The sequence below is a fragment of the Ictidomys tridecemlineatus genome, chromosome 13, assembly GCF_052094955.1.
Source record: "Ictidomys tridecemlineatus isolate mIctTri1 chromosome 13, mIctTri1.hap1, whole genome shotgun sequence".
Taxonomy (NCBI): Eukaryota; Metazoa; Chordata; class Mammalia; order Rodentia; family Sciuridae; genus Ictidomys; species Ictidomys tridecemlineatus.
In genome coordinates this window covers 81244805-81272689 of record NC_135489.1, presented here as the reverse complement: position 1 = coordinate 81272689, position 27885 = coordinate 81244805, and the positions used below count along the sequence as shown (strand labels likewise).

Genomic DNA, 27885 nt, shown 5'->3' with positions numbered 1-27885 from the left:
ACTCTAAAAGGCCTATTTCTTTCCCTGCTTAAAATTGATTGATGGGGCTAGATGTATACTCCCTTAGTAAAGTGCTTGCCTAACCTGTATAAGGCCTTGGATTTGAACCCCAGGTTCATACAAATACATATATAAATAAATAGTATTGATAGATGATTTTCCATTGCCCATAAAAGGAAGTCCACTATTCTCGGTATAGGACTCCAATGAGATTGCTTTAATCTAATTTTGGAGGCTTATCTTTAGTTGCTTCTATACACTTTTAACTCCATTTGTCCTTTTTTGTTCCCAATAGGCTGATCATGATTCCACATCTCACACTTATTGGTTCTGCTTCGAGGTAATCTTCACCTTACCATACGAAGAATACCATATTCTTAGAAGTTTAGCAGAGAGCTCTTCCTAGGTAGAACCATTCATCTTGCCTTCAAATACATATTATTTGAAGAATAATGATGATATTAGCAAGTATTAAGTATTTATAATTTCTTCTCCCCTAGATTGTGAATTCTTTAAATCCAGAGTCACTTTTACTCCAACACACCTAATTTGTTACATAACTTATATAAGGTGCTTATCAAACATCTTTTGACCAGATGGATAATGTCACTAATAAGTTACATTAATAATGATAACTAATATTTTATTAATATATCCTGGGTACCAAGCATTATGTTGAGCACTGACTTAGAATTTACTGGTGATAAAAACAAAACTTAGTGAATTTAAGTAAATCAACCAAAATTACACAGGTGGTCATAGGCAAGCTGAATTCAAGTTAAATGGCTGGACTAAATGTTTTTGCTGTGATAACAAAACAAACATTTAGTACCATTCATTTATTTCAACTAAAGTTATAAGAAAGTATCCAAACCAGATATTTGAGCAATTGAGGTAGACTTATTTTCCCCATAATTATGCTATATCAATTGTTTTCACTGCTCTTAACACCATATAAAACTTTCATCAATTCCCAGTCAAAAAGTCACTTGTCAGATCTGGTCTTTTTCTATACTAATAGGGAAAACTTTACTTATCAAAATAAAAGCAGAGAAAGGCAAAACAAGTTATAAAATAAGTTGTATTAGTAAGGAAGAAAATAGACCTTTACTGATCCAACAGATAATAGGTTTAACTAATAAATAGTCACACACTATGCATTTAAGCAACTATGCATTTTTTTCTCCAGAAAACTCTTTTTCATGTGGAATTTTTATAAAAGTAAACTTTATTTTAAAATTTTGGAATACCTGACAGTCATTAGTTGTATTAAGTATGAAAGTAAAACAAGTAAGACTCCAAAGAAGTCAATTTATAATCATACACAGCTACAATCTTGATTTTTAAAAATTAAAGTTATTAAACATGATGTATCATCAGCATTTTTCAAGTCATCCTAACAAATCTTACTGAGCACTCATTCTTTACATTTTTTAAAGCATTGTCACAATCTTTGCTCTTACTAAAGCAGAAATAAAAAGGACTACAGGAAGGGAGTGGGAGTTCATGGGGATGGGAGTAGGAAAGACAGTAGAATGAGTTGACATAACTTTTCTATGTTCCTATATGAATACATGATCAGAATTCATAACTCCACATCATATACAAGAATGGAAAGTTAGACTACATGTTTGCATGATATGTTAAAATACATTCTATTGTCAGTATAACTAAAAAGAATTAAAAAAATTAAAAAAGGACTACAGGAGGCATCCAGTGCCTGTGAATGACTGAAAGGGAGATGGGCTATGTGGCCTTCTGTCCTTACATATCGACTTAACATGGTTAGTGTTTTCTCAAGACTTGTGCATTTCTCTCACATAGATCCCATCTTCCTTCTTTATGTGGCTTTTGCTCCAATTTATAATCTCAGATAAAGGTACACATATATATTTTTATTTTGTATATGATGTATTATGTTATATATAGTGTTTGTTACAGATACAAAGACTTACAGGCAGATCTAAATAAGTGTTAGCATCATTACTGTCACCATGACATACTTAGTTTCTTTTCCTTAAGCTCAGTATTAAATGATTAGTTCAGATAATAAGAAAATAACTATTCCTGTTGAATGTCTGTGTTATGTTTTTCACCTCTTATTTAATCTTAGAGATTATTTGTGTTTTAGATCAATAACAAACACAGTTACATTTCTTCTCATGTTTTAACTGACTAGTATTTGGATAGTTTTCTTTTTAATACTCTGCTTTACAGATTGACAAAATTCTTTTGTAATAAACTCAGTTTTTTAATAGAGCCATGAGTTTTCAGGGTTAAAAAATATGAAGTGGAACAGAGACTTAAATGCATATTCTTTTCCTGACTGAAACTACTTTTGTGGTATTTTATGCTCCTCATGGCATTGTGTGTCGCCCTCTACAGTAGAGGAAAGGCAATGGCACTAATTGTATTGCCTGGGTATAAGAACTTGTATTTCTCCAAAGTCCTAAGTCCAAAGCCTTAGGCTACCCATTTTTCTGCCTCTAGGATAATCAGTGAATATAATTAAAATAACTATAACCATAAACACATATCCAAGAGAAATTGGGAGAATATTTTTTCTAATTTTCAAGTCCATGTACAAAAAAACGAATGCTACATCTATTACTCAGAAATTAATATTTTTAAATATTTCTTTTACTTTCCTGAAAAACAAAATTCTAAGAGTCTGAAGACTATCTTATTCTGGTGGGTTATTTTATTTTATAAGGGTGTAAGAAGAAGAAATGGAACCATATATTTATTTTCAGAGCTACCACCAAGTAGATTTTTGACTCACTAGATTTCAGTCTTCACATCTTCCAAAGAAAGAAATTTAAATAGCTTTTCTCCGAGTTACATTCATGCATGAAAATCCCCAAATTAAAGATGATTAAATAAAGAGGATTAAAATATGGAAATTCAGAAACATACTGAAAGTAATACTGTGAAGACATGACAAGGTTTTATGAGATAGTTGTAGAATTCTTTTCTTACTGTTATTTAAAAATGAAATGCTTGCTGCTGGACATGGTGGCTAATGTCTGTAATTCCAGTGACTCTAAAGGCTGAGGCAGGAAGATCTAAAGTTCAAAACTAGACTCAGCAATTTTGCACCCTATCTCAAATGTATTAAATAAATAAATTAATTAATTAAAAAGGACTGGGGCTATAGCTTAGTGGTAAAGTACTAAAATGCCCCTAGGTTCAGTTTCCAGTTCCACCCTCCAAAACAAAACCCCAAATAAATGATCAAAAGGACGGACCCTGCGCCTCTTAACAAGACCTTACTCCAAAACCAGGGTGTCATCCCCATACAGGCGTGGCTGGGGCATCTCTGACTCTCTGCTGCCCTCTCATGTTTCAACAGTCTTTATCTCTGGCAAGTACTGCCTGCTGAAGACCAATGCAGGTGAGGCTTTCTCTAAGTAACTGAGGGATTACTGCAAAGGTCCAGTCATTACTGTGCAAAAGTAAAGTCATTAATAGAATATGCCAGAAAAGCCAATGAACTTTAGTTAGCCTCTGTTACTTCCACTCTTCCTGTTTTTGAATTACCTTAAAGAACAAAAAGTATCACACATGGGGCAGGATTGTGAAAAGAAAGGCTTATACTTCCCACCACCTGGTGAACTTTCTAAAACTTATCTCCTTGAACTCTTGCAACCACCCTGAGAACTAAGTACATACAACTCCATTCTTCAAATTGGAAAATAAAGTGAAAGAGAGAGACAGGTTTCATATCAGGATCTGAATGCCACACATCAGCTTTTTGTTATATCACACTGAAGAATAAAATAGCTTATGGGCTGGGGTTGTGGCTCAGTGGTAGAGTGCTTGCCTAGCATGTGTGAGGCACTGGGTTCAATTCTCAACACTGCATATAGATAACAAATAAAATAAAGATCCATCAACAACTAATAAATTTTTTTAAAAACAGATCTTCAGTAGTAAATCTTTTTTTAAAAAAAATACTATTTTAGAAGCCCTATTTTAAAGAATTATTAGGTCACTTTAGATCTATAAATTACCTCTCATAAGTAAAAATAAAAACTGGCAGGTATCTGACATGTTTTAACTCTAATGGTATGAAGTAGAACTTCTCTGTGTTTAATATTTATCAAAGTAACAACAACAACAAAAAAAACCTGGTCCTGGCATGATGGCACACACCTGAAATTCCAGCGATTTGAAAAGATGAGGCAGATGGATCACAAGTTGGAGTCCAACCTCAGCAATTTAGTGGGGCCCTAAGCAACTTAGCAAGATATTTTCTCAAATTAAAAAATAAAAATAAAAAGGACTGGGGATGACATTCAGTTGTGAAGTGCTCCTGGGTTCAATCCCCAGTACCAATAAATAATCAAACTTGAAGTGGGTAGAAAGGTATTATATGTTCTATGGGACTAATTTTCAGGAAATGTTATATGACATAAAAGTTCTTAATTATTTTTTACAGTTAAATAATTGGTTTATGGAAGAGTTATAGTGAATTATTTTTTTCCTTCAAAAAACTGGCTCTCAAAAGTAAGTTTTTAGACTCTGAAGAATAATCTTATCATCTCAATAAATAATGCACTAACATCTATGACAGTGATGAGGGGAAAGGACACAAATTAGGACAGTAGAAGGTGTCATTTGGACAGGTCCAAAGCAAGTGTGTCCCTGTGGGCCATTTTGGGGGATCCACACACATTACTCTTATGATTCTGCATCCTTGTCTTTCTCTCATTCTTCCCTTTTCTTTTTAATTTCTGTCCTGTTCCTTTCACTGTCCCTCATGATGGGCTGAATGAGTATGGGCACCTCAAATTCACATTGACATCCTAATCCCCAACATGGTAATAGTTGAAGGTAGGGCTTTGGGGAGATAATCAGGTCATGAGCGTGAAATTAGCACCCTTTTAAAGGAATCTACCCGCTTGCCCCCTTTCGACCCTGTGAGGATATAATAAGAAAAACAGATCTGCAACCTGTCCTTCCCCAGAACTCAAACACATTGACAAGTTGATCTCAGCCTCTAACACCATAAGAAATAAATTTATGTAATTTATAAATTTATGAGGATAATCTCTGGTACTTTTTATAGAGTCTTAACTGACACCCCTAGTTTTATGAACAGAGTAGGTCAGAGAAACCAAAACAACAAAACAAAATTTATCAAGATATATTGAGTGCTGACACTGTTGGGCACCATGCTAAGGTAAAAGTGAACACATTAATTCACGGCACCTACCAACGGTGATCTTACTGCATAAAGTGGGATCACTATTTTATAGATGGAGAAACCAAAGCAGAGAAAGGTATGCAACCTGCTCAGGGCCATACAGCTGTCATGATAGAGAACAATTTGAGTTCTGGACAGGCAGCCCACAATTTTAATCACATCTCTGTAGATCTATGAAGGACTCCTGCAGGGGAGCCTTGAGCTTGTTCAATATAGCCCTTTGGGCTAGTGAGGAAATGAATTTAGATAACCCTGTTCCTCCAGATTTTCAGCAAAATTTCAAAGATGGCTGCCTTGATCTAATAGGTTGCCTTTCTGACTTAAAAATACAACAACAACAAAACATCCACTTTTCTCATCTCCTCAGTACTACTACAGAGATATAGTGAGCTTCTAACAGGAGGAAATAAGCCTGGAGGGAAGAAAGACATAAGTAATACCTTTTCTTATCTGAAGTCTAACTAGTGTCAAAGACTCAACCACAATTACTTTATTGTTTAGGTTTTAAGGACTCAATTTTTCAGAATGGGATGACATACAGGAACTTTTCACTGCTCTTGCCATCATCCCCTCACACTCCAGACCCTCTTCCCACCTTGGTTTGCAATATTTGGACAAGAAAAAGACTTCAGTTCACTAGCCAGGCAATTTCCTGTTGGGCTTTGTGAGGAGTCCAGCTGCCAAGCAGTTAATGACAGATAATTTCTCTCCCTTCCTACATGGGATGTTTCTGTAGTCCTCAGGTCAGGAGTTATTGGGTACAAATGAGGCCTCATTAGCCTTAAATTCCCAATTCCATTGTCTCTTATTTCCCTCTCCAGGGCTTCATTCAATATTATGTAAAAGTTTCTGGGAGCTTCTATGGGGTTTCTCACCTATGTGTAAGATCATGTCTCTGAGTGCAGCTGGTCATCTGCCAAGGTGGTTTGCAGCTGCTCTGTCCACTGAACACCCAAACATCTTGTGCAGGACACAAAGGAGTTCTACTAGTGCCTAAAGCTGTTCTTCTGGGAAGATGCTGCCCCATCTGTGAGGCAAGTTCATATGCAACCTCAAACTAAAACAAAACAAACAAACAAATGCCAAGAGACCAAAATAGCACACATTGTACTCAAACCAAAATGTCAGTCTTGCTTATTGCAAAAGTGGGTGGGAGGAAGGTAGCTCCTGTTCACAGGGGTACCTGTAATTCCTGGAATAGGGCTGGAGACCAGGTTCAATGTGGTTTTTGTTCCTAAAATAACTTATTCTGGTACTTAGAAATTCTTTACGGTTGGTCTCTTGGTCAATGTCAAGAACAAAATTGGTAAACCATATGTATACTATGAAATGAATATATATATACACACTATGAAATGACAATGGAAAGTCATTACCAACAAGATTTGTAAAGTGAAACACGGAAAAAAACAAAAAATGTAATAGTCATTGAAATACAAGTGCTATTTGGTATACTTTCAGATAAGAAGATAACATTAACTACTGTTTCAGAATCAACTCTGATGTGGTGACTACAAAGGCAACCACTTGACTGGACATGACAAAGTTAAATTTAAAGCAATTTGTATTCACTAAAAATTTAATAAGAAGCTTCTTATTAAGGGTTGGGGTTCTAAGAAGACACTTGAGTCAAGATGAAGTATTGGTCTAGTTTGGAGAGTATGTTAATTTTCTTTTGGTAATAATTTTAGAAATCATAGGTTTTCTTTTCCAGGCAATTATTTCAATGAATCAATTGGGGTTTTGAGAAATGATTAAATGAGGTTCAATTTGGTTTCAGGTTCAGCAAAATGAGATCATTCATTCTATTTTTGGTTCAGTTCAGGTCAAGTCTCCTGGTTAAATCAGACCAATAGGCATTGGGATAATATATTTTTATGCCTTTTCTTTCCCTCATCCTTTCTTCTACTTTTCTTTCCCAAACATTTGTGGACCTGAGAACAAATGTGACTCCATTTTTTAAAAATAAATAAATAACACAGTTTCTACCTCAAGGCCTGTCCTAAGGAAGGGGGCCTGACCCTTGTCCTTGGATAAACCCACAGAGCACTACTAAGCACATACCCACCCTGCTGAGTTGTTTGTAAATAACAGGAGAGGTCTGACTCAGTTGGGCTAGGTGAGGACCCATGGCAACCCCCCTAGAAACCTCCAATCAGCATGAGACAGTGAAAATACTTGGACTGCCAGATGACCCCCAAGTAGTTTATGGTGCTTGATAACATGTTGGGAAACCATGTAGTTTAGCACGTACACCCCTCATGGCTTAAGCCAATCAGTTCAAAGGAATGCCCCTCTTGTACTAGCCAGTCACCCTTACCCAACTTGCTCCCGCCAGTGAATGTGCTAATCAATGCTAAGAATTGTTGTCTGATTTTCCCGAGATATGGAATGATTTGCTGTGTGATGTTGTGACACATAGAGTATCCCCCCAAAACCTATAAAATCTCACTGAATAAAGGACGGGGACTCACTCCCTGGGACCGCTGCATGGGGATTGGTTGTGAATCCAGGCTCCAGCTTGCAATAAAGACTCTTGTGTGATTGCAACGGATTCGGCTCCTGGAGGTCTACTGGGGTCTCATGAATCTGGCATAACAGACCCTTTTCTCATCACACTGAACTTTTCTGTATTGTGTAATAACATGTTCTCTCCCCTCACAAGTTGTATTTATACTCAGCAACCCAAGTTCCCATAAGAACTACTGGAATAGTAATATGTTCCTTCCAGCACAAAACACATATTTCTCTTATTTATACTTTTACTTTCATTAAATTAGACTACCATATATGAAGATGAAGCAGATAACCAAGCCAGGAACAAAAATAGCAGATATTCTGAGGGTAACTCTGTCTCCCACAACACAAATGCCTAGAACAAAGCTGAAATGAGTTCCAATATAAAGTCAAGTGGTTAAGAATGGGGTACATTAGAACAGGTTTTCCAAGGAACAGCTTAAATGAAAAAATTGTAAGACCAATGATAGTGAGGATAACATAAAGAAGAAAAAAATTATTTCTTTGACATTTTAGAATTGGAGTATAGAATCAGCATTACTGTGATGTTGAGTATTGAAAGATATATATTCTTCCTGGACACAAAAAGAATAAGTCCGAAGATCTCTCTTACCTGTTATGGTGGCTTTGTTGATGGATGGTTGGTTGCACATTGGTGTTCTTCTGACAAAGAGAGAAAAATACAAAGCAGTAAGTATGTGGTCCTTGTTGATTTGAGTAGGTGCTGAGTCGTTTTAGATATGAAATTTTAATTTTAAGGATTTTTTTAAGTTAGGAGATGCAGATTTCCTTCAGTCAATTCTTGGGGATCCTTTTACTATATCTCAGATCATACGTATGAAATTTTTAAGAAAGTTAAGTCTCACGGTGATAGACATTGGGGAAGATTATGATGTTCATGTCACAGGAACATGATGAAAGTGGAAATTCTTATTAATTGACTATATTCAATTAAGCTAGGGTTTACAGAGCTAACACAGACTTTCTGAATTTAGAAAAGTAGTCAAATTATCACTGTTTTCCTTAAAACAGTGCTAAGAATCTTTGATTTTGACATAAAGCCTCATGATTGTTCATACATTATCAGAAGTGCATGATTCTTTCTAAAGTATCTTAGAGAAGGTATTTAAATTTTTTTCCTATTTTCTTACATTGAGAAACATTTCTGATACAAGTGTTAGAGAGGTATATTGACAAGGTGTATAAACATATGCTATAGAGATTTTAGAACTATTGTAAACCTAAGGTATTTAAATAGATTCCATCTAGTATTCTTTCCTATTTTTTTAACAGATGTTTGCCAGGTTCCACCAGATGATTATAAACACCCTTAGGTTAAAAACAAAACAAAACAAAACAAAAAAAAACAAATATATATATATATATATATATATATATATATATATATATATATATATATATATATATAAGATTAACTCATATTCCCTTCAAAGCCCAGCATGAGCACACACATACACACATACACACAACCTCAACTATTTTACAGATACCCCTAAATGTACCTATTTTTAAAGTGTTTTTAAAGATGGCAACAAGTTAAAAGCTATCAATTATATATATCAACAAGTTAAAAGCTATCAATCTATCTGGTATTAAATAAGTGCTCAATAAATTATGTTGAAAAGAACATCATTTATGGATTGTCCAAAGTTTTTTGGAATAGAATTTTATAAAATCGTTACTTATAATTGATAGCTTTTAACTTGTTGCCATCTTTAAAAACACTTTAAAACACATTAAGGGATATCTGTAAAATAGTTGAGGGTGTGTTGTGTGTGTGTGTGTGTGTGTGTGTGTGTGTGTGTGTGTGTTTCTTCTAGTGGCTACACTTACTTAATAAGCATTAAGTGTCTGTCACACGCTATATTAAATGAGCACTTTAAATGAATTATCTCACTTAACCCTGAAAAAAAGCCTCAAGGCTGGTAGAATCATTGTTCTCATTTTACCAGTGAGAAAAACAAATCTTTGGGAAGTTGAAAATCTGTTCCAAGCCAGCAGAGATTTGAATCAAGGTAATGTGACTCTAGGCTGCACTCTACTCTTTGTCTTAGCTTGGGATGCTTTTGTGGAAGCCAAATGGATAACCATACAGATGTGCAGTTGGCAGCAGATTCTCTAATGCTGAAGATGACGACTATCCTAGCAGGTCTGGGGGAAGCTTACAGAAAGCCCTTTGGTGTTTTGTAATTTCTCGCTCGTTCTATTCAGTGTCTGGCTCTGGGTCACTGCTCTTAAGTTTATTGGTGTCAGCTTGGGATTGAATTTTTGTGTTTGATTGAAAATACACCATGATTCACTTCTGATTTATTTTAGTTTTTTTAAATTATGAAAATAAAAGTCAGGGCTGGGATATAGCTCAGTGGTAGAACAATTGCTTAGCATGTGTAAGGCTCTGGGATGATCCCCAGCACCATATAGAAGTGAGAGAAAGAGAAGAAATTAAAAATATAAATTTGAACTTGATAAATATTTTATTTAAAAAGGTCAATATTTTAAACTGCTGCTTTGAAATAGCTCTGTTTTCTATACTAGTAGTTACCTTCTTGCTGAGAGTTTGTTATTCAGATGAGTTTGGGGATATTCAGGATGACATAGTTATAGACTAGAGTTTATTCAAATGACTTAAACATTGATGTCTGAGAATGTTTTTTACTTCTTGTTCTGTGAAAATTTTGAAAACATTGACTTTTTGTCTGAGAAAATATAAATAAACATTTATCCTTTTCTATAGTTTTGGAAAACCAAATGGTTGACTTGCTACTAATTCTCATTTTATCAATCTTACTACTGACACTTGGGAACTTGACATCTTGATAAGTAACAAGCAGAAAATATTAATCACTGGATTCATGGTAACTTGACAGATTATTTTTAAAAAGAATGAGTCACAATTTATTCTTGGAATAAAAAAAGTCTAAAGGGCACAAAAGAGCAAGAAGATCACAAGAAACCATTAGTGGGCTGACACTAGAGCTCTTGGATGAGTTCTTCCTAGACACCAACCCTAAAGCAAATAAAAAAAAAAAACAACAAAAACAAAAAACAAGTTCTTAGATGAGTTCTTCCTAGACTCCTTTCCTAAAGCAAATAAAAAGGTAGTCTGTGAAAGGCAGCACAGGTCTTCTTCAAATTCCAACAGTGAGCTTGGAAACATTCTAGTGGCACAGGGAGTGAAGGGCAATTAAATCCTGATTCTTTCAGAGTCATCATGCCATGTACCAGTGGCATCCTCTTTGCTAATACCAAGCACAACAGAGTCCAGCTGTGTGGAGATTGAATTCTACTATTCCGACACCCCAGGAAGCTGACTTGGTTTGAATTAATAAAGGAGGTACAAATCTGCATTGACTAAAAAGGAGACCATACACTGGCTTTCACTTAGAGTCTACCAGATGATATTGTAATTCAATGTCTCCATGGGCATTGCATAGTTAGTCAAAGCAGGTGTAAGTTCAGGTGTTACCTATGATTTTTCACTCCCTCCTTTCCATTTTAATATATTCTGTGCCTGTAAATTAGTTGAGAACCTCTGTCTTGTATAGAATAGGCCTGAGGACATTTCTTTGAAGATAGAAGGGCCAGTGTGATACCTTCACACCTGTTTGATTAAGTGTCTATTATATTAAATGCTTGCACTCAGGTGACCACATCCAAAGGAAATTTACAGGGCATTAATTTCTTGTTTGCCTTTTAGAGACAAGACCTCGATTTCTTACTGAAATTTGAGACTGCAAGTTTTAGTGGCAACCAATAATTTCATTTTTCCTTCAGAGATAAAAATTTTTAGAAGGTTAAGTTTGTACCCATAACCTACTGAATAGCAAAGGTCTCAGGGCTATTGAGGTCAGCCTGATGTTTTACAACTTATGACCATATTGTATAGACAACACAACTGGAGATAAATGATTTCTTCATGGCACACCCTCAGGCTTTAAATGCTGAATGACCACTTTACACTTTCAGTCAACAAGCATTTGCAGAGATTTAGAAATGAAGTGTCCCCCAAAAGTTCATGTGTGAGAAAATGCAAATGAGGTTAAATGAGAGCTTTAACATAATTAGTAACTTAAACCACTGAAATGGATTAACTGGGTGGTAACTGAAGGCAGGTAGGATGTGGCTAGCGAAGACTGGTCACTGGGAGTGTGCCTTTGGGGTTTATATTTTATCTCTGGTAAATGAAGCTCTTTGGCTCTCTCTGCTTCCTGTTGGCCATGTTCTGAGCTGCTTTCTTCCTCCACATCCTTCTACCATGATGTTCTGCCTCATCTTGGTCCCAGAGCTCTGTGGTCAGCCATCTGTGGACTGAGACCTCTAAGACCATCAGTGAGCCCCAAATAAATTTCCCCTCTTCCATAGTTTGTGTCAGGTATTTTGGTCACAGCAATGAAAAATCTGACTAAAACAGAGGAATTATTCTGTGTTCTGATAGGCACTGGGAATATGAATGTGAACCAGCCACACCCCTGCTCTTGGGGAACTGACATTGCTGAGGATCAACCAGGTGATCAGGCAAGTAGGGCACAGGGAGAAATGTGCTTGAATAACAGGATGCAACCAGGCAGAGTTGGAAAGACATGCCAGCCAGCTAGGGCTGGTCACTGTGGGTCTATATCTGGCAGTGTGAAGGACAGTGCCCCCAAAGCAATTATATTTAAACTGTGATGAGAAGAATGAACCAGTTAGTCAAGTGGAAAAGAAGAAAGAGAAGGTAAATGTTCAAGCTGAGGGAAAGACAATCGGCCCAAGGTTCTAGGTTCCATGTCAATTATTTGTGTTGTGGAAGTTCCACTAATTCTTTTTTTTTTTTTTAGAAAACCTTTCTCTATCACAGGAAGTACTTGCCTAATGGCCATAGCTTCTTGTTAATCAGGGAAATGTGGGTTGTAGAAGTAAACTATGTTATTATGGAGTGGAAAAGTTCAGTTTTCTCATGTTCTTTAAGAAGTAGTTACCGAGTATAAAATAATATAGACTCAGATATACCATAATACCTAATAAGTTTCTACTCACTGTTCTCTTAATATTGATTTGATTTTTTTGTTTTGTTTTGGAAAATTCTTCCAGGCTGATAATCTTAACTTAACTTTATTATAAATAATACTTTAAAAAATAATAGATATTAGAATAATAGTTTATCAGTTTCTCATTTAATTTTGCAAAATTTACTTCCTTATTTTTGATTTTTTAGATTTATCAGGATCCTCCAATTAAAAAAAATTGTAGTTGTAGATAGACAGAACATCTTTATTTTATTTGTTTTTTTTTATTTTTATGTGGTGCTGAGGATCAAACCCAGTGCTTCATGCAAGCTAGGCAAGTGCTCTGTCACTGAGCTATAGCCCCAGTTCCAAAATCCCCCAATTTTAAATCATTTTCCATTTCAAGTTTCCCTCTCCCAAACACTTCTATTGTTATTACATCAATCTCAATTTTATTAATTGCTTCATGAATGATGCTGCTCAGAGAGTCAATGACAGCAGGAGAATCAAAGATCTTTGTTGAGATCTGGTGTTTTTCCAGTTAATTGTTGTCTTAGAATTAACAGTATGACCTTGAGATATCATTAAGGTGTGATGAGATTATTTGCCTGTGGCTAATTTATGAAATAAGCCAAAACTATAAAGTTACTTTGAGTATAAATAACTGGCTAGAAGACAAATCACGCCAGGTAATTTCTGACAGAATCACCATGTTGATTTGTCATACTGTTTCATTCCTGATGTTAGAATCACCACTACACTGTATTTATAATGAATTAGCAGGGTATCATCTGATGTCTTGTTAATGTCCATGGTTAGATAGCTTGGCAGTGAGAAATTTAATATTTTGTCTTGAGTTCAATTCAAATTGAGATGACATTCTTTAAAAGCTCAGCAAAAAAGAGGGAATAAAGAATAACTTACTTGCTAGGCGCTCGGTCTTGCAAATTAGTTAATGCAGCAAAATTGTTTCATACAGTTCGCAGGCAGGCTAAGACCTACAACAAAAAGAAATTCTTGAGATGTCTTTAACTGAGGTCATCTTAAATGCAATTAAGAATGGTTTGTTAAGAGGAAATCTGATAATGCTTAAAACTTAATTTCATATACCACTAAAGAATCTACTAGCACTTAGTAAGGCTTGTATGCATCCATATGAAATCCACAGAGATCACACTGTCAAAATTTTCCAAAAATCCCTTTTCATTATCTACAAATGTGGTCATAGCAGCAGCAGTCTCCATAGCATTCCTGTATTCCCAAGTCACTAACACAATATCCCAAGCAAACATGTATGTTGCATCTTATGCATATATGAAATAGTGTAGTATAAAATACTAATGAAGCTTACTTTAAGAATAAAAATAAAAATTATTCCAAAACTCTCTTTAAGAATTTACCAAGAGGGCTGGGGTTGTGGCTCTGTGGTAGATGAAATAGTGTAGTATAAAATACTAATGAAGCTTACTTTAAGAATAAAAATAAAAATTATTCCAAAACTCTCTTTAAGAATTTACCAAGAGGGCTGGGGTTGTGGCTCTGTGGTAGAGTGCTTGCCTAGAATGTATGAGGCACTGGTTTCGATCCTCAACACTACATAAAAGTAAATAAATTAAATAAAGGCATTGTGTCCATCTACAACTAAAAAGAAAAAAAAAAGAAAGAAAGAAAGAAAAAAGAATTCACCAAGAGTTCCATAATTTGCAGTCAGTAAACTAAGTAAATCTTAGATTGCTTTTCAGCTTTACCATGTGTCTGTACCAGCTAGTGCACAGATGGTCTTTTCCTTGGTTAAGACTGTGAATGACAAGAAGTCCCCAAGAAGGTATTTTCTCACATAAAATGCAACTGCTCTCTCTCTCTCTCTCTCTCTCTCTCTCTCTCTCTCTCTATATATATATATATATATATATATATATATATATATATACACACACACACACACACACACACACACACACACACACTTCCTGGAACAGAGAAAATACTCAATAAAATGGCATCGTATGAAGAATACCTAGATGAAATATATCTACACATATGACAAGGCAGGAAAACGATGCCACCACCTCTGATAGCCCCCTTTCCTAATTCCAATCAGACTAGAAGGTGGCCAAGGAATGGAAGTGAGCCTAGGAGAGAAAAGTTGCATGAATCTACTGCCCCTAGCTTTTTCCTAGAATGGGCTCATTTCCTCAGGGTGGATCCTCAATTAGGTAGAATTATAGGTGTTCTGGATGTGAACCAGAATGCTAAATTTATCTAAAATGTGTTTTTCTAAGTACTAGGGTATTGCACAACAAACCAGGCTGCCTGAATCTGTTCAGTATTAATGTGTGAACCTGAACAAGTTATGTAAGCCTCTCCTTACCTCAGTTTTCTTAAATACAAACTGTAACTTATATTTACCTCACAGGATTGGAGTGTGAATTAGAAGAAATGACAGGTTAGGTGTCAAGAAAAAGCATTCAGTGTGGGTGAGTTTATCTGGGGTAGCATTTCACTTGATTAATGATTTGGCACACACACAGGGAATTTATTTAGTGACTTAGGAGTGGTACTACAAGGGCCCCCCCCCAATTCTATTGCTCTAAGGGCTCCAGAATTGTCTCCAGAGGTTTTTTTTTTTCATCTGGCATGGATCTAGAGTCAGTTTATATTTTTTTCCAAGACTAAAACATTTCAGACTTCAAAAAACAAAAACTTGACATTAATTTGTGTTGGTCAAAGAAAGTTTGTGCATTGGGATAGTGACCTACAGCATTTCCCCTGAAGGAATCTGTGGTGCTTCCTAAGGAGCCAATCATGATTAACTCAGTCACTGGAAAATCCTGGCTCATTACCACATATAAACAACCCACACCTCTGAAAGGTCACACTGCCTATGACAGAATATTCAAATAGCTAACTGCTGACATCAGACTACGATGTCTTTCAACAGGCATGGAATCTTGACTGATGCAGAAATAAATTGGATAAATGATCCACTGTCATTAAATCATGCAGATTTGATTTATATTTTAAGAAGTGAATACTGAACACATTTGAAAAGCATTTTAAATAAGATTATTGCACCAGCTAATCGATCCCTTTTCTAGGCAAAAATTTTAATTTTAGAATTCTGATGATTTTATCATAATATGCTGTTGTAAATTCACTGCATTTGACAGCTGGTAAATAGAAATAATATTGTAGGTAAATCATATTCCATGCTCATTTGAGAGGAAAGTAATTCATGAAAGGAAACATTAGTTCATAAAAGAAATATTTTCTGTAGAGAAATTTTCCTGTGTTATAATAATAAATATATTAAACTGGATTATTTTTTTGGATTTTAAGTTTTTTATGTATTTGTTTTGAATAAATCATACATTTGCTTGCTGTAGACTTTAAGTAGAAACATAATTATCCTGCAAAAAGTCTCATCTCAATAATTAAGCCAAAATCAAAATTATTGTTATTTATGCGATAGATGAACATGGAAAGGGATACTTCAGTGGCATTAAAATATTCATATCCTTCTATTTCTTAAATTGTTCATTATTATTATGATGATCATTTATGCTCTATATAATCACTAGATATATTGTTTCATATGTATGAACTATCTCAAAACAAACAAAAAATAAAAATGGAAGAAAAATTTCCCCTATCCCTGTCCCTCCTTCAGGCATCCACTTGCCAGTCCCTGAGACTGACTTTGAGGTTGTGTCTTACAGTTTGCTTTTACAAACACTGCTGTAGTAAATAGCCCTGAGGATACATCATTCCCTGTGTGGTGCAAGTCTTAAGTCATTGTGGCTTTCTCTCTCTCTCTCTCTCTCTCTCTCTCTCTCTCTCTCGTAGGACAAGCAGTATTTTATAAATTTTTAGATTAAGTGTTAATTATTATCCTTAGCCAAAGTATAAATAAAAGTTTCAGACAGATCTTTTAAGGGGTGCTTCCTGGGGAATCTTTATCCTAAATATCACTGGGTTTGTCTTTGCAGAACACAAAGAGGTAGGTAACTGTTGCTGGGGAGAAGAAATGGAAATAGTTTTACTGGAGCCCCTGAGTTAAGGTTCCGTTATTTTTTGCTTTTTTTCCAGGGCTGCTCTCACTCCCCATTATTTCAGCTTTGTAAGAGATGTAGTCAGAGCTTTATTGCCCCTATAATTTTCTTCCCTTCTTAATGTTGTTAACCAAAGAAATCCCTGAGGTTTCTTCCACATGGCTCAGTTGCAGAAAATTAAGGTCACTGCTCTCTCTTCTTCTCCTACAAGTACAATGTAACAGAACAATATCAAAAATACCTCCGGTATGATGAGAAACATACACACCTTAGGAAAGAAATACTGATGGTACTATAGAAAAATTGTGGACAGAGATGATCCGTACACTGGCCTGTGGGGTGGGATGTTATTTATATAGAGTTCTCAAACTTCTTTATGTGCTCTTAAACATATATTGATCAGTACCAAAATTGACAGAAAAAAAATGTGGACTTCATGAACCAGTAATGAACAGCCTCAAGGAGAGTTTTGAGGATTGTTTTTCAATTCATGTACACTTTATGCCACTAGGTGGCGGTAAAACACAGACTGAGATTCTTGTGGGGTGGGTGTATCCTGTGTGAAATGAAAGTATTCCTGATCCAGGTTTTAACTTCAGAAGAAATGCTGGAGTCAACCTAGAATTATGTACAAGATAAAAAGTTTATTTTGATAGAAAAGAAAATCTCTTTCGACTTATGTTTTTGTTGAACCATATGAAATTGTTTTGGTTATGTCAAAAAGTTATTGACAATTTCCTATGAATGACTGTAAGAGTTCAGATATCTGGAAAGATGCTAGTTACCATTTATATTAATGAAGTCCAAGGAAATGCTGGGTGAATAAAAGCACCTGAAAAGAGACCACTCTTTTCTTCCATTGCTTCACAGAGAGGGCCTGGTGGGTCCAGCAAACTTGGGGACTGTGATGAGATCATAAAAATCTCTTAGGGGTGAAATATTTTTAAAAATATTGGTAATGTCCTACTACTATTATTAATGTTCTACAGTATTAATAACTACTATATTGTTTCCTAAAAGTATTATTGGTGCTGTATTTTAGTTAGAGAAGGCAAAAAATGTGGGTATTCCTGCCTAGTCTTCATGGGTTGGGCATGTCTCTCTAGACTGACTGATGTGAGGCACTCCACAGGGAGTCAGGATAATGTTTTGGTGGGGGTTTCCTGTCATTTGCTTCATCAAAGATTCCACTTCTTTCAATACTACAGACTTTCAGATGTGAATTCCAAGAGACTTAGAGTTTTACAAGGTTGTCATAATTGCAAACAGTGGAATTAGAGGGCCAGAGACCGCTGATTCCAGTATTCAGCAGTGTTGTGCCTCCTTGGTGCTCTTGGGCCTCCAGGAACTCTGGCCAAGTCGTTATCCTTGTGGGAGGAAAAGGGCAGTAGGGTCATTCTCAACACTCAAGTCTCTGTGCCAAATGAAATACTCATACCAAAACAGAATTTCAGTTTTGAAATTGAAGTATACAAACAAATTAAATTTGAAACTTTTTCTGGGGCTCAAAGAGATTCTGAAATTATATGGAAAAGTCTAAGCCACCAGAGGTAGAAGACAGTTCAGGTTGACCCCTCGCCAAAACTTTACTCTAACAGTGTTCTTCACATTAGAATAAAACATAGAGGGATTTGTAAGATCCTTCCTGAAAATTAGGCCTAACCAAGATGTTCTAGGTTCAGCTCCATCCAACAAAATGGGATATATATTTTTGTGACTTCCTAAATTCTCTTGTAATTTAGTATTTAATTCTTTTCAAAACCCAAAAGGCCATAATTTAGAAATAATAGGGGAGGATCCTTTCATGTTTTGGGGTTGCACTCAGGCCTAAAGAAATGGGTTTTCAAGAAGATGAAGATGAGATGAATTGGAGGAAGGTCCTTGACCATTTTGGACAATAGTGGCCTGTTTTTAAGATCATAAGGAAAGTCGTAACACCCAGAAAAAACAAACCTAAATGGATAGAAAGTAAGAAAGAAAATGTGAGCAGTAGTTGTTTGGGGATTGTGCATTGTGTGAAATTTTCTTTCTTTTGTTTATATTAATTTTTCTAAAGTTTGTATGCAGAAACATTTTGAGAGCAATGTGGCTCTCCCTGCAAATTTTATTTTATTTTTAATAGTCTTTAGTTATAGATGGACACAATACCTTTATTTATTTATCTTTATGTGGTTCTGAGGATCAAACCCAGTGCCTCCCCATGCTAGGCGAGTGCTCTACCTTGGAGCCACAACCTCAGGCCTCCCTGCAAATTTTCACCAAAATTTAGTGTGAAATTATGAATTCAAAATATAGTAGAAAGAGGGTATGATTCTTTGGCCTACTTGATGAGACATTTTCCTGAGCAAGTTGGCTAAAATCAGTCATGGTATAGCAGAACAAATAATGTTGGCATAACTTCAAGCAATGTAAATATATTCCATTTTTAGAATTATAATATTTAACATTAAGTGGTAAGTGCTCTGCCCTGTATTACACACTCTTTTTCTGAGGAGATGGCAATTAAGTCAACAATATATGCCAGTTGGGCCCAACATAGCTTAAGAAAAGGCCAGGCAGGCACTAACTGGGCTTTTAGTCTTACCTGCTTCTGCAACGATACCCCATCAGTGCTAAAACTGCTCAGTATTAAAAAGCCTTTTCTTACTTATATTTTAGTACAGCTTCCAAGATTTAATACTCCAGGAAAAATCCATTTATGAAAACTGTGGTGAAGCCACTTAAAAAGAATTCAAAGCCCCTGGGGCAACGACCACCTTCTGCAAGGTGAATGAGTCCCTCAGTTTATGACAAGTAAAATCTCATTAAGTATATTTCAGATTATTTTTAGGCATCAGATATATCTGAATATTACAAAGAGTTAGTTTATATTCAAAGTTTTAGTATCAAGGGTATTAATCATTGTAAAATAACATTTATGGCTAAATGATGTTTTGTATATAAAATATGTATAAACGTCCCAATATAGAGAAATTTGAGTAGTTGTTTTGGAGATTATAGGTACACGATAGATGTCTAATCATGTAAAAGGCTAGACTTTTTAGAATTTAACTGAAGGCAGGAGCCAAGTTAAATTTATTAATCTGTTAGAGATTAGTAAATATTACTTGAAATAAGAAGCCAAGATATTACATACAGATTTTTTTCCATTTTTTACAACATACTTAGATTTATTTTTCTTACAATAATATCTAGAGATTTTAGTTTTAGCTAGCTACCTGAGTAAACTCATGATGGGATAACTGGTTCTAAATTTAGTGATGGTTGTTTATATTGTTTTACCTGATTTTGCCTGTTCATCTAGCTCTCAGTTCTTAGTAATACAATTATAAATTCTCAATAGGAATTAATTACAAACTGTTTCATTAAAAGTTTGCTATCACAAATATGATTAAAATGTAACAGTGTAAATTTTTTGACACCGAAATACAAGCACTAGAAAGAATTCATGATCTGCAAAAAAAGGACTTGAGCATATGGAATGGATGATGATCATCATCTGTTCTTAATTGCCCGCATTATTATTTTTTAGTTTTCAATGGACCTTTATTGTATTTATTTATGTGTGGTGCTTAGAATTTAACCCAGTGCCTCACATATGCCGGGCAAGTGCTCTACCACTGAGATATGACCCCAGCCCACCTACATTAATTTTTAAAATCACCATTAGACATTTTATTTATAAATTAATTACAATTGTGGTCTAAATTATTTTAGAAATTTTAAAAAAATTAAAACTGCAAAATCATATTGTTCTAACATTATTATTGCTCATTTAAAAAATTATACCTAAGATTACATTTAGAAAGAAAAGAGCAATTTCATCTCTATACAATTAAACCAGTTTTAATTAAAATTTAATAAACATTAAAATTTTTAGAATTCTTGTGAATATTTAGCATGACCAGTATTATTTTAATCTTTTAACATCTTATGAGGTGGGTACTCCTGCAATTATAATTTAACATAGGAGGAAGTAAGACTTGGAAAAGTTCAGTGCCTTCCTCAAAGTCATTCAGAAAAGTTAAATGAATTGCTCAAGGTGCTACATCTATTTCTGACCTACCTCTAGTTATAATTTGTATAACTTCTCAGCACTGCTTGTATTTTAACATTTAAACATTTTTTTCAGTCAGTATTGATTTTAAATCTGCTTCATGACCCAGTTTAAATAAGTTTCATCCTATTTGTCCCTAGTTATCTACATCAGGGGCTGTCAACTTCTCTTACACACAGTAAAAATACTGTGGCCTTTGAAAAATAAAAATTCTTAGACTTCCAGATTATTTAAACTCCATAGGCATGCAAGCCTGGGCATCGGGATGAGTACTCTAAGTGAGTCTAGCTTGCATCTAGGGTTGAGAATCACTACAGTACACTTCAAATCATCTCATCACCTTCTTGCATCTATGTCATGTGATCAAAGTATTTTCATGATTTGTATGCTGTGAAACAAACACAGATCACTGGGCTAAATCTTTGTGCCAATGACACATGTATAAAGGAGTAAATAAGGTATCAGGTTGAACTGTATTATTGAATTTCAAGCAATGATCATGTACCTCATTTTATTAAACGCAATTTAATCCACAATATAGCCTTCTGCTTCTAATGCCTATATCAGTTAAGAAATATGGGCCTATTTATGTTCTCTATCTCTAGGGTAATTTGTTATTTGAAGCAAAGACAATCTTTGGGTCTACCATAGTTTAAAGAAAACAGATCTCTAGGGCCAAAGTCACATTTTTTAGCATAGCCTATGAATTGCTTGGATGAAACACACTATTTGTATTTATAATTTCATTTACTTTAAAACTAAATCGAGCAACAGATCAAATCCTCCCAAACCAATTTCCAAATCTGTGAGAAGTCGGCCTGCTCACCGAGGTATGCTTACCTGAGCAAAAGGAGTCACAATCAAGTCATCTCCATGTCTGAAAAATAAACCAAATCCCATGTTAGAAGTCATCGACAACTCTATGACTAGTTTTATTCAATATTCCATGTTAAGTTCCAATGTTAAGTTTCATAAATCCCCATAGAGAATTACAATAATTCCATCCTTATTCTTCAGCACATGTTCCTTTCAGGCACTGGGTTGAAAATGCATCTTCTTGGATTTTGAACCATTATCCTGCTACTTAGGTGAAAAGAGGGACTCCGTCATCCATCAGTGTCACTGTTGCCTTTTAGGGCTAACAGGGTACACCATGGTAGAAACAGTTCCAGTGCTGGGGCCTGGGTTTTACTCTTGCCTCTTAGTATAATTATTAGTCAGGGAAGCTGTTGAAGGAACCAGCAGCCTCAGTAGCTTTTGTGAGAGGACCCTGGCCCATGTATTTGAAAATGATTAGCCTTGCGTGTTCTGCATCATCCTCTGGAAGTGTTGGACAAGCCAGGAACTATAGATGACATGGAACTGCATCATATACTAATAAAACCCCATGAAACTTTTCAACTGACACATGTCTCAGCCACCATAGTTACAGGGGAATGTTACCCCATGTGTGCTGTTGCTATAGCAACCTCAGCCACACCAGGCCTCTGATATAGGAGCAAGGTGTCAGCATGACGTGACTTGGAGGGATAGAGAAAGTCAAGAAAAGTTGTGCAATGTTCTACTTAGAAGAAAGTGAGAAACTTGGGCCTGCAATTCTTTCTTGGTATTTCCTAGCATAAATAGTTCAACAGCAGCACGTGCCTATCTTCATGGGTTATTTCTTGATCTAGACAGCCAAAACTCTTGAATCAAGTGTAAGCAGTTATTCTGCACAGAAAGCTTCCTGAACATTACTTTCACTGAAAATAATGCAACTGTCCTGTCTGTTTGCTCATGCACATTCTGAAAAGAACCAGAGTGACCTAAAACAACACTTACGAAATGTGGTACAGCATAAAGAGCACGGGGAGAATGTTCGCCATGGATCATCAATGGCAAAGAGACTAATTGCTGTGGTCACCATCAAATTACACAGAGCTCTTGAAAGTCAAAATGTGGAAAATAGAAGAAAAAAACGGAAAAACACTTCAAAAGAGGCATGTGTCATTTTCCTTTCCATTGGTTCCAGAATCACATTTTCAAGGGACATCTGTTTTTTATTCATAAAATCCTACGTGCTATGAAGTTTGGACATCAAGTTTTACCATCATTTTATAGAGGAAGCAACAGAGGTTCAAAGGGATCAGAAGGTCTAGAAGCAAATAAATGGTAGCTCCAGGATGTCAGTCCAAAACGGTCTTCTGAAGCCAAACCCAGAAAGGCTCTGTCCTAGAAGAATGGCCCAGAGTGAAGTAGGCTGGTGTACTGAAGCGGTAAGAAAGCCAGTGTCCCAGAGGCAGCTGGCAAGAGGAGACAAAGCCAAAGAGGCAGAGGAATCATCTGAGTGAGGAAGAATATGACACATTCGAGGAGCTACAATGCATAGCTGAGCAATTCTAGAAAATGCATTGCAGGGTAGGAAATGCAAGAAGAGTGGCAGGTGGTGAGCCAGGCTGCAGATCACTAAGACCTTGTACATGTAAGAAAAGCCTGGGATTTTACTTTCTGGTGGGAGTGAGAGTTGGGAATTCTGACCCCGCCATGTTCTAAGTATATACACTTATGCAAGTTATTAAACTTCTCTTTCTCTTGGTCTCTTCATCTGTAAAATGGAGATGATAGTCCATACATAATGTTATTTGAGGATTAAGTGACTGATGTTCAGGTATTCAGAATGTGCTTAGCCTAAAATTCGATAAATTTAGTAGTCTATATATAATTAGTAATAGTAAATATTATTCATATTCCAATGGCTTTTTCTTTCTTATGCAGTTAGGAAATTTAAAAGACTCAGAAAACTGATACTTAGTTAAGAACTTTTAAGCCATTATGACAGATTTATAAGGGACTTAGAGTTTTGAAGGAGCAAAACTGAAAGCAGAGTAGGCAGTGTCAAGAGTGGACGAGATGAGGACCTGAGTCAAATCAATGGTAACCGAAAGAGGAAAAGTGACAACATTATGGGCTTTGTAAAAGAACTTTAAGGAAAATTTGAGACATACAAAACTAAGGGGGATGCTATTATGGTAGGTACATTTTATGTACAATGTCACCAACTATCACACAATGATTCTGGTAAGTGGTATATTCTCATCTTACAGATGAGAAAAACTGAGGCTCAACCTGGTTAAAAGACTAAACCCAAAGTCACACAGGTAAGAATACTCAGCCACACTTGCTCCTTATGATTTCACTAGTTCACTCCTATAGGACAGATTAAAAATAAGGACCTACAATATGTAAAAAAAAAAAAAAGGAAAATAGTACAGTAATCTAGTAAAAGAAAAAAAAAGTGAAAACTACAAGGCAAAACTCAAAACGATGTCCAGGGTTGGACAACTGCATTTCTTCATTGGTCCATCATTCTGATCTTGCTCTCTGAGGGTTGATGACAGGCACAATTTAGGGTTGCAATTCCGCCTATGTACTCACTTTGAAATAGTAACCCAACTCTTACAGAGCAACTGAGAAATACTTGCAGAGGCTCCAAATTTTTCCGAAAGCATGAGTATGAGATCCAGAGCTAAGCATTTTACAATTTGACATACACAAATACACACACACACACACACACACACACACACACACACACAAATATCCATTCAAAGCCAATTGTTTTTATAAGTAGTGAACAAAATAATAAATTTAGTGTGTATTAGTTTTTCTTTGTTAGCAAAAGGCAAAGACTATTTCAACAAATTTACATACATTCAAGACACTTTAGTAGTTTCTATAAGAAAAAGTGTTATTTAAAAAGCATGATTCTGGGCTGGGGTTTTGGCTCAGCAGTAGAACACTCGCCTTGCACATGGGAGGCCTTGAGTTCAATCCTCAACACCACATAAAAATAAATACACCACATAAAAATAAATAAATAAAGGTATAAAAAATAAAAAGCATGATACCATGACAGGAAATATATTACACAATGAGAAAATTACATGTGAAGTGTCTCCTTGATTTGGCAATTGAAGAGCTTTCAATTTGCTTCAACACGTGGCCATACTGAAGGCAGTTCAGATACCCAGAACAAAAATAATATGAAATCCAGATATTGTCCCAAGCTACAATCTTTTCTTTCATTTTATTCTGTATAATTTCCTGACCATAAAGTTAATTTTCTAAGAGCTAAGTCATATGGATCAAGGCACATAATCATTCTTAAATTAATCCATGTTAATAAGTCCTTTAGTTTGGAAGTGCGTCCCAGTGGATTTGAACTAGTCTAAAGGATTGCATGTTTGTTAAAACACTTAATTTTTTCTTTCAATCAATTTCATTATGAAACTTTGTAAAAGGTATATTTAGAATATACAATATTTAACATAATTTATCCAACTTCCTTTCTTTTCCTGTCAAAGTATTAAGAAAGACAGTTGTAATTTTAGTAGAGATATGTCATTTTTAAAAATTGCCCAGAAATTTTTTCTGCCGAATATTTCAAGTTTGTCTCATTTCAGTAATAATAAATGAGATTCCCAGCATTTCAGTGGCAGACATCTTCTATAAAGATATTTTATCCATTTCTTCTCAAAAGTATATAAGACTTAATTTGTCTTTGGATATATACCTAATATATAATTCAAAAATCTTTGTCTTCAACTCAACATGAAAATAACCTTTTCCAGACTATTTTCAAATATAATGATGTAGGTAATATATGTTTTTATTTGTGGATAGAAGAAAATAAATATAATATGAAATTTATCTTTTAATTGTGTACTGAACTTTGCATATATAATTAAAAGAGATTTGGGACTTAAGATTAACAAAAGATTAATTTTGTTACATATGATTGGCTTAAAGTAAATGTGGGTTTATGGTTTTGTTTGTTTGTTTTGTCTTTTTGTTTTGAGACATCTATGTTATCCAGGCTGGTCTCAAACTCCTGGGATCAAGCAACCCTCCTGAGCAGCTTTGACTACAGTGTGCACCACCAGACACAAAACAAAACAAAATGAACAAAAAGCCCTTGAAAGAAAGTGATTCTGCAATTGGCACTTGAACAACTTTCTCAACAAGGAAGTTTTTTAAAATACTGAAAAGAGTTAGGAGGGTGTATAATATCATGCAATCAATTGGGGTTTTCTGAGATGGGAAAAGACAGAGACTCTAACAAATTAAGAAGTTTAACTCATAGTTAGTAGTGCCTGGAGACTTGAAATTGTAACTACTGGTGTCATAAATTTAAGGGAGAATTATTCAATATCACCTTTTCTTTAAGTAAAAAAAACTTCAACAAACTTAAATCATCTGAGATCTATTTTAAAGGGAAGCTAATTTTAGATTTCAGATAAATTTCTTTTCAGAACTGCATGGGACACAGGTGGGAAGACATTGGGGGCTGATAGTACTCAGGAGAAAGCTACTTTTTGACATATTATATATATACATATATATGTATACACACACACACACACACACACACACACACATGTGGAGACCAAGAAGATTGGGACCCAGGTAATAGTCACAGCGAAGGTTAAGTGCAGAGACTTCCAGAACAGATATGATAAGTCACTGGAGGTCACTGTGGAGACAGTGTCACAATGGCCTTGAGTGTTGTCATGTGGAAGGAGGTGCCACATGTTCAGTCACTGAGCTGGCTGTGATGGGTAGGCTTGCCTACACCTGCCCCACCTCTGCTCTCAAAGAGAGGCCTTGCTAGGTCCTGAGTCAGGGCTACCAGAGGCAGAGCCTCAATTGTTGACTCTTGTTTTCAAAACAGGAATGACAAGAGTTAAAAACTCCCATTCTTTGTGCCTTTGCCATCCTTTCCCTATTTCTTGTTCTTTCCATAACAAGAAGTTGGAAACACAGACAAGAAGCTGAAACAGATAGAGAGAAAGAGAAAAGCCAGGTGGGAGGTGACAGCCTGTAATTCCAGTGACTTGGGAAGCTGAGGCAGGAGGGCTGCAAGTTTGAGGCCAGCCTCAACAAATTAGAAAGGTCCTAAGCAATGTAGTATAAACCTTGTCTCGGAAATAAAAAGGACTGGGAATCTGCTCAGAAGTTAAACCAATGGGTTCAATTCAGAGAGAGAGAGAGAGTGAGAGAGAGAGAGAGAGAGAGAGAAAGAGAGAGAGAGAGAGAGAGAGAGAGAGAGATCTAAAAGCAAACCTTCTTATGGAAGCCTTGTTGGGATCCATATACTATTCAAGTATAGTATTAAATTTGGAAAAGTACACTGCCATCATAAAAGAATAAGTTTAACCAAAACCAGCACCTGGAATTATATATATATATATAATTTGAAATAGATTTATATATAAACAAATCTTTGAAATAGATTTTTATGTATATAAATCTATTTCAAATTGTGAAACTCAGGGACACCTTTCTTCTTGTTGGCTTCAGCACTAGGAGCCTTTATAATATCTTATTATTTTTTATTTCTTAAAACAATTTCACTATACTGCTTTTAAGAATTCAGAGTATAAACATTCAATGAAAGTATAAATAGTAGTGGTAATAATTATAAAAATTAGTTATCATAAACAACAGTGATAGCTAATATCTATTGAGTTATTACTATATGCAAAACATGTTACAATAATAATCTATTCTTTTTTTTCATAGATGAGAAGACAGAGGCCTAAGAAAGACACAAAAAAGACATGTCCATGAAGTGATAGGGCCAGGATCCAAATCTGTGTCATGTGACTTTGGGGCCAGGATCCAAATCTTTGTCATGTGCTATGTAATTCTCCAGCTAGAACACATTTATCAATGCCTAAACATCATCCAAAACAATGCTTAATCTTTGATATATTTTTTGTGTATCATGAGACAATATCAAAAAGACAACAAATAGAAGAATTATACATGAATGCAAAAAATAATGTCAAAACAACAAAATCAAGCTAATCAAACAACATATTATCAATGACTAATAAAGCAAAACAAACTTAGTCTACCTAATGATTTTCATATCCTACAACCCTAAAATAAAATAATATTTTTTTTTCCATCCAGGTGTAAAGTTTTGGCTGACAATTCAATAACATATGTGCATAATCAGGGTGTGATAAGATCATGTTAGTCATATGTAACAAAGACCTC

At 35.3% G+C, this 27885-nt stretch overlaps 1 protein-coding gene across 1 annotated transcript in view; it reads right to left on the bottom strand.

Moving 5' to 3' along the window:
* LOC144369713 (3',5'-cyclic-AMP phosphodiesterase 4D-like) overlaps positions 1–27885 on the bottom strand; it is a 233125-nt gene that overhangs the window by 151666 nt on the left and 53574 nt on the right. Inside the window, 3 exon segments of the mRNA XM_078029833.1 lie at positions 8340–8389; positions 13657–13730; positions 21682–21718. Of these exon segments, the coding sequence (XP_077885959.1) occupies positions 8340–8389; positions 13657–13730; positions 21682–21718 (161 nt within the window).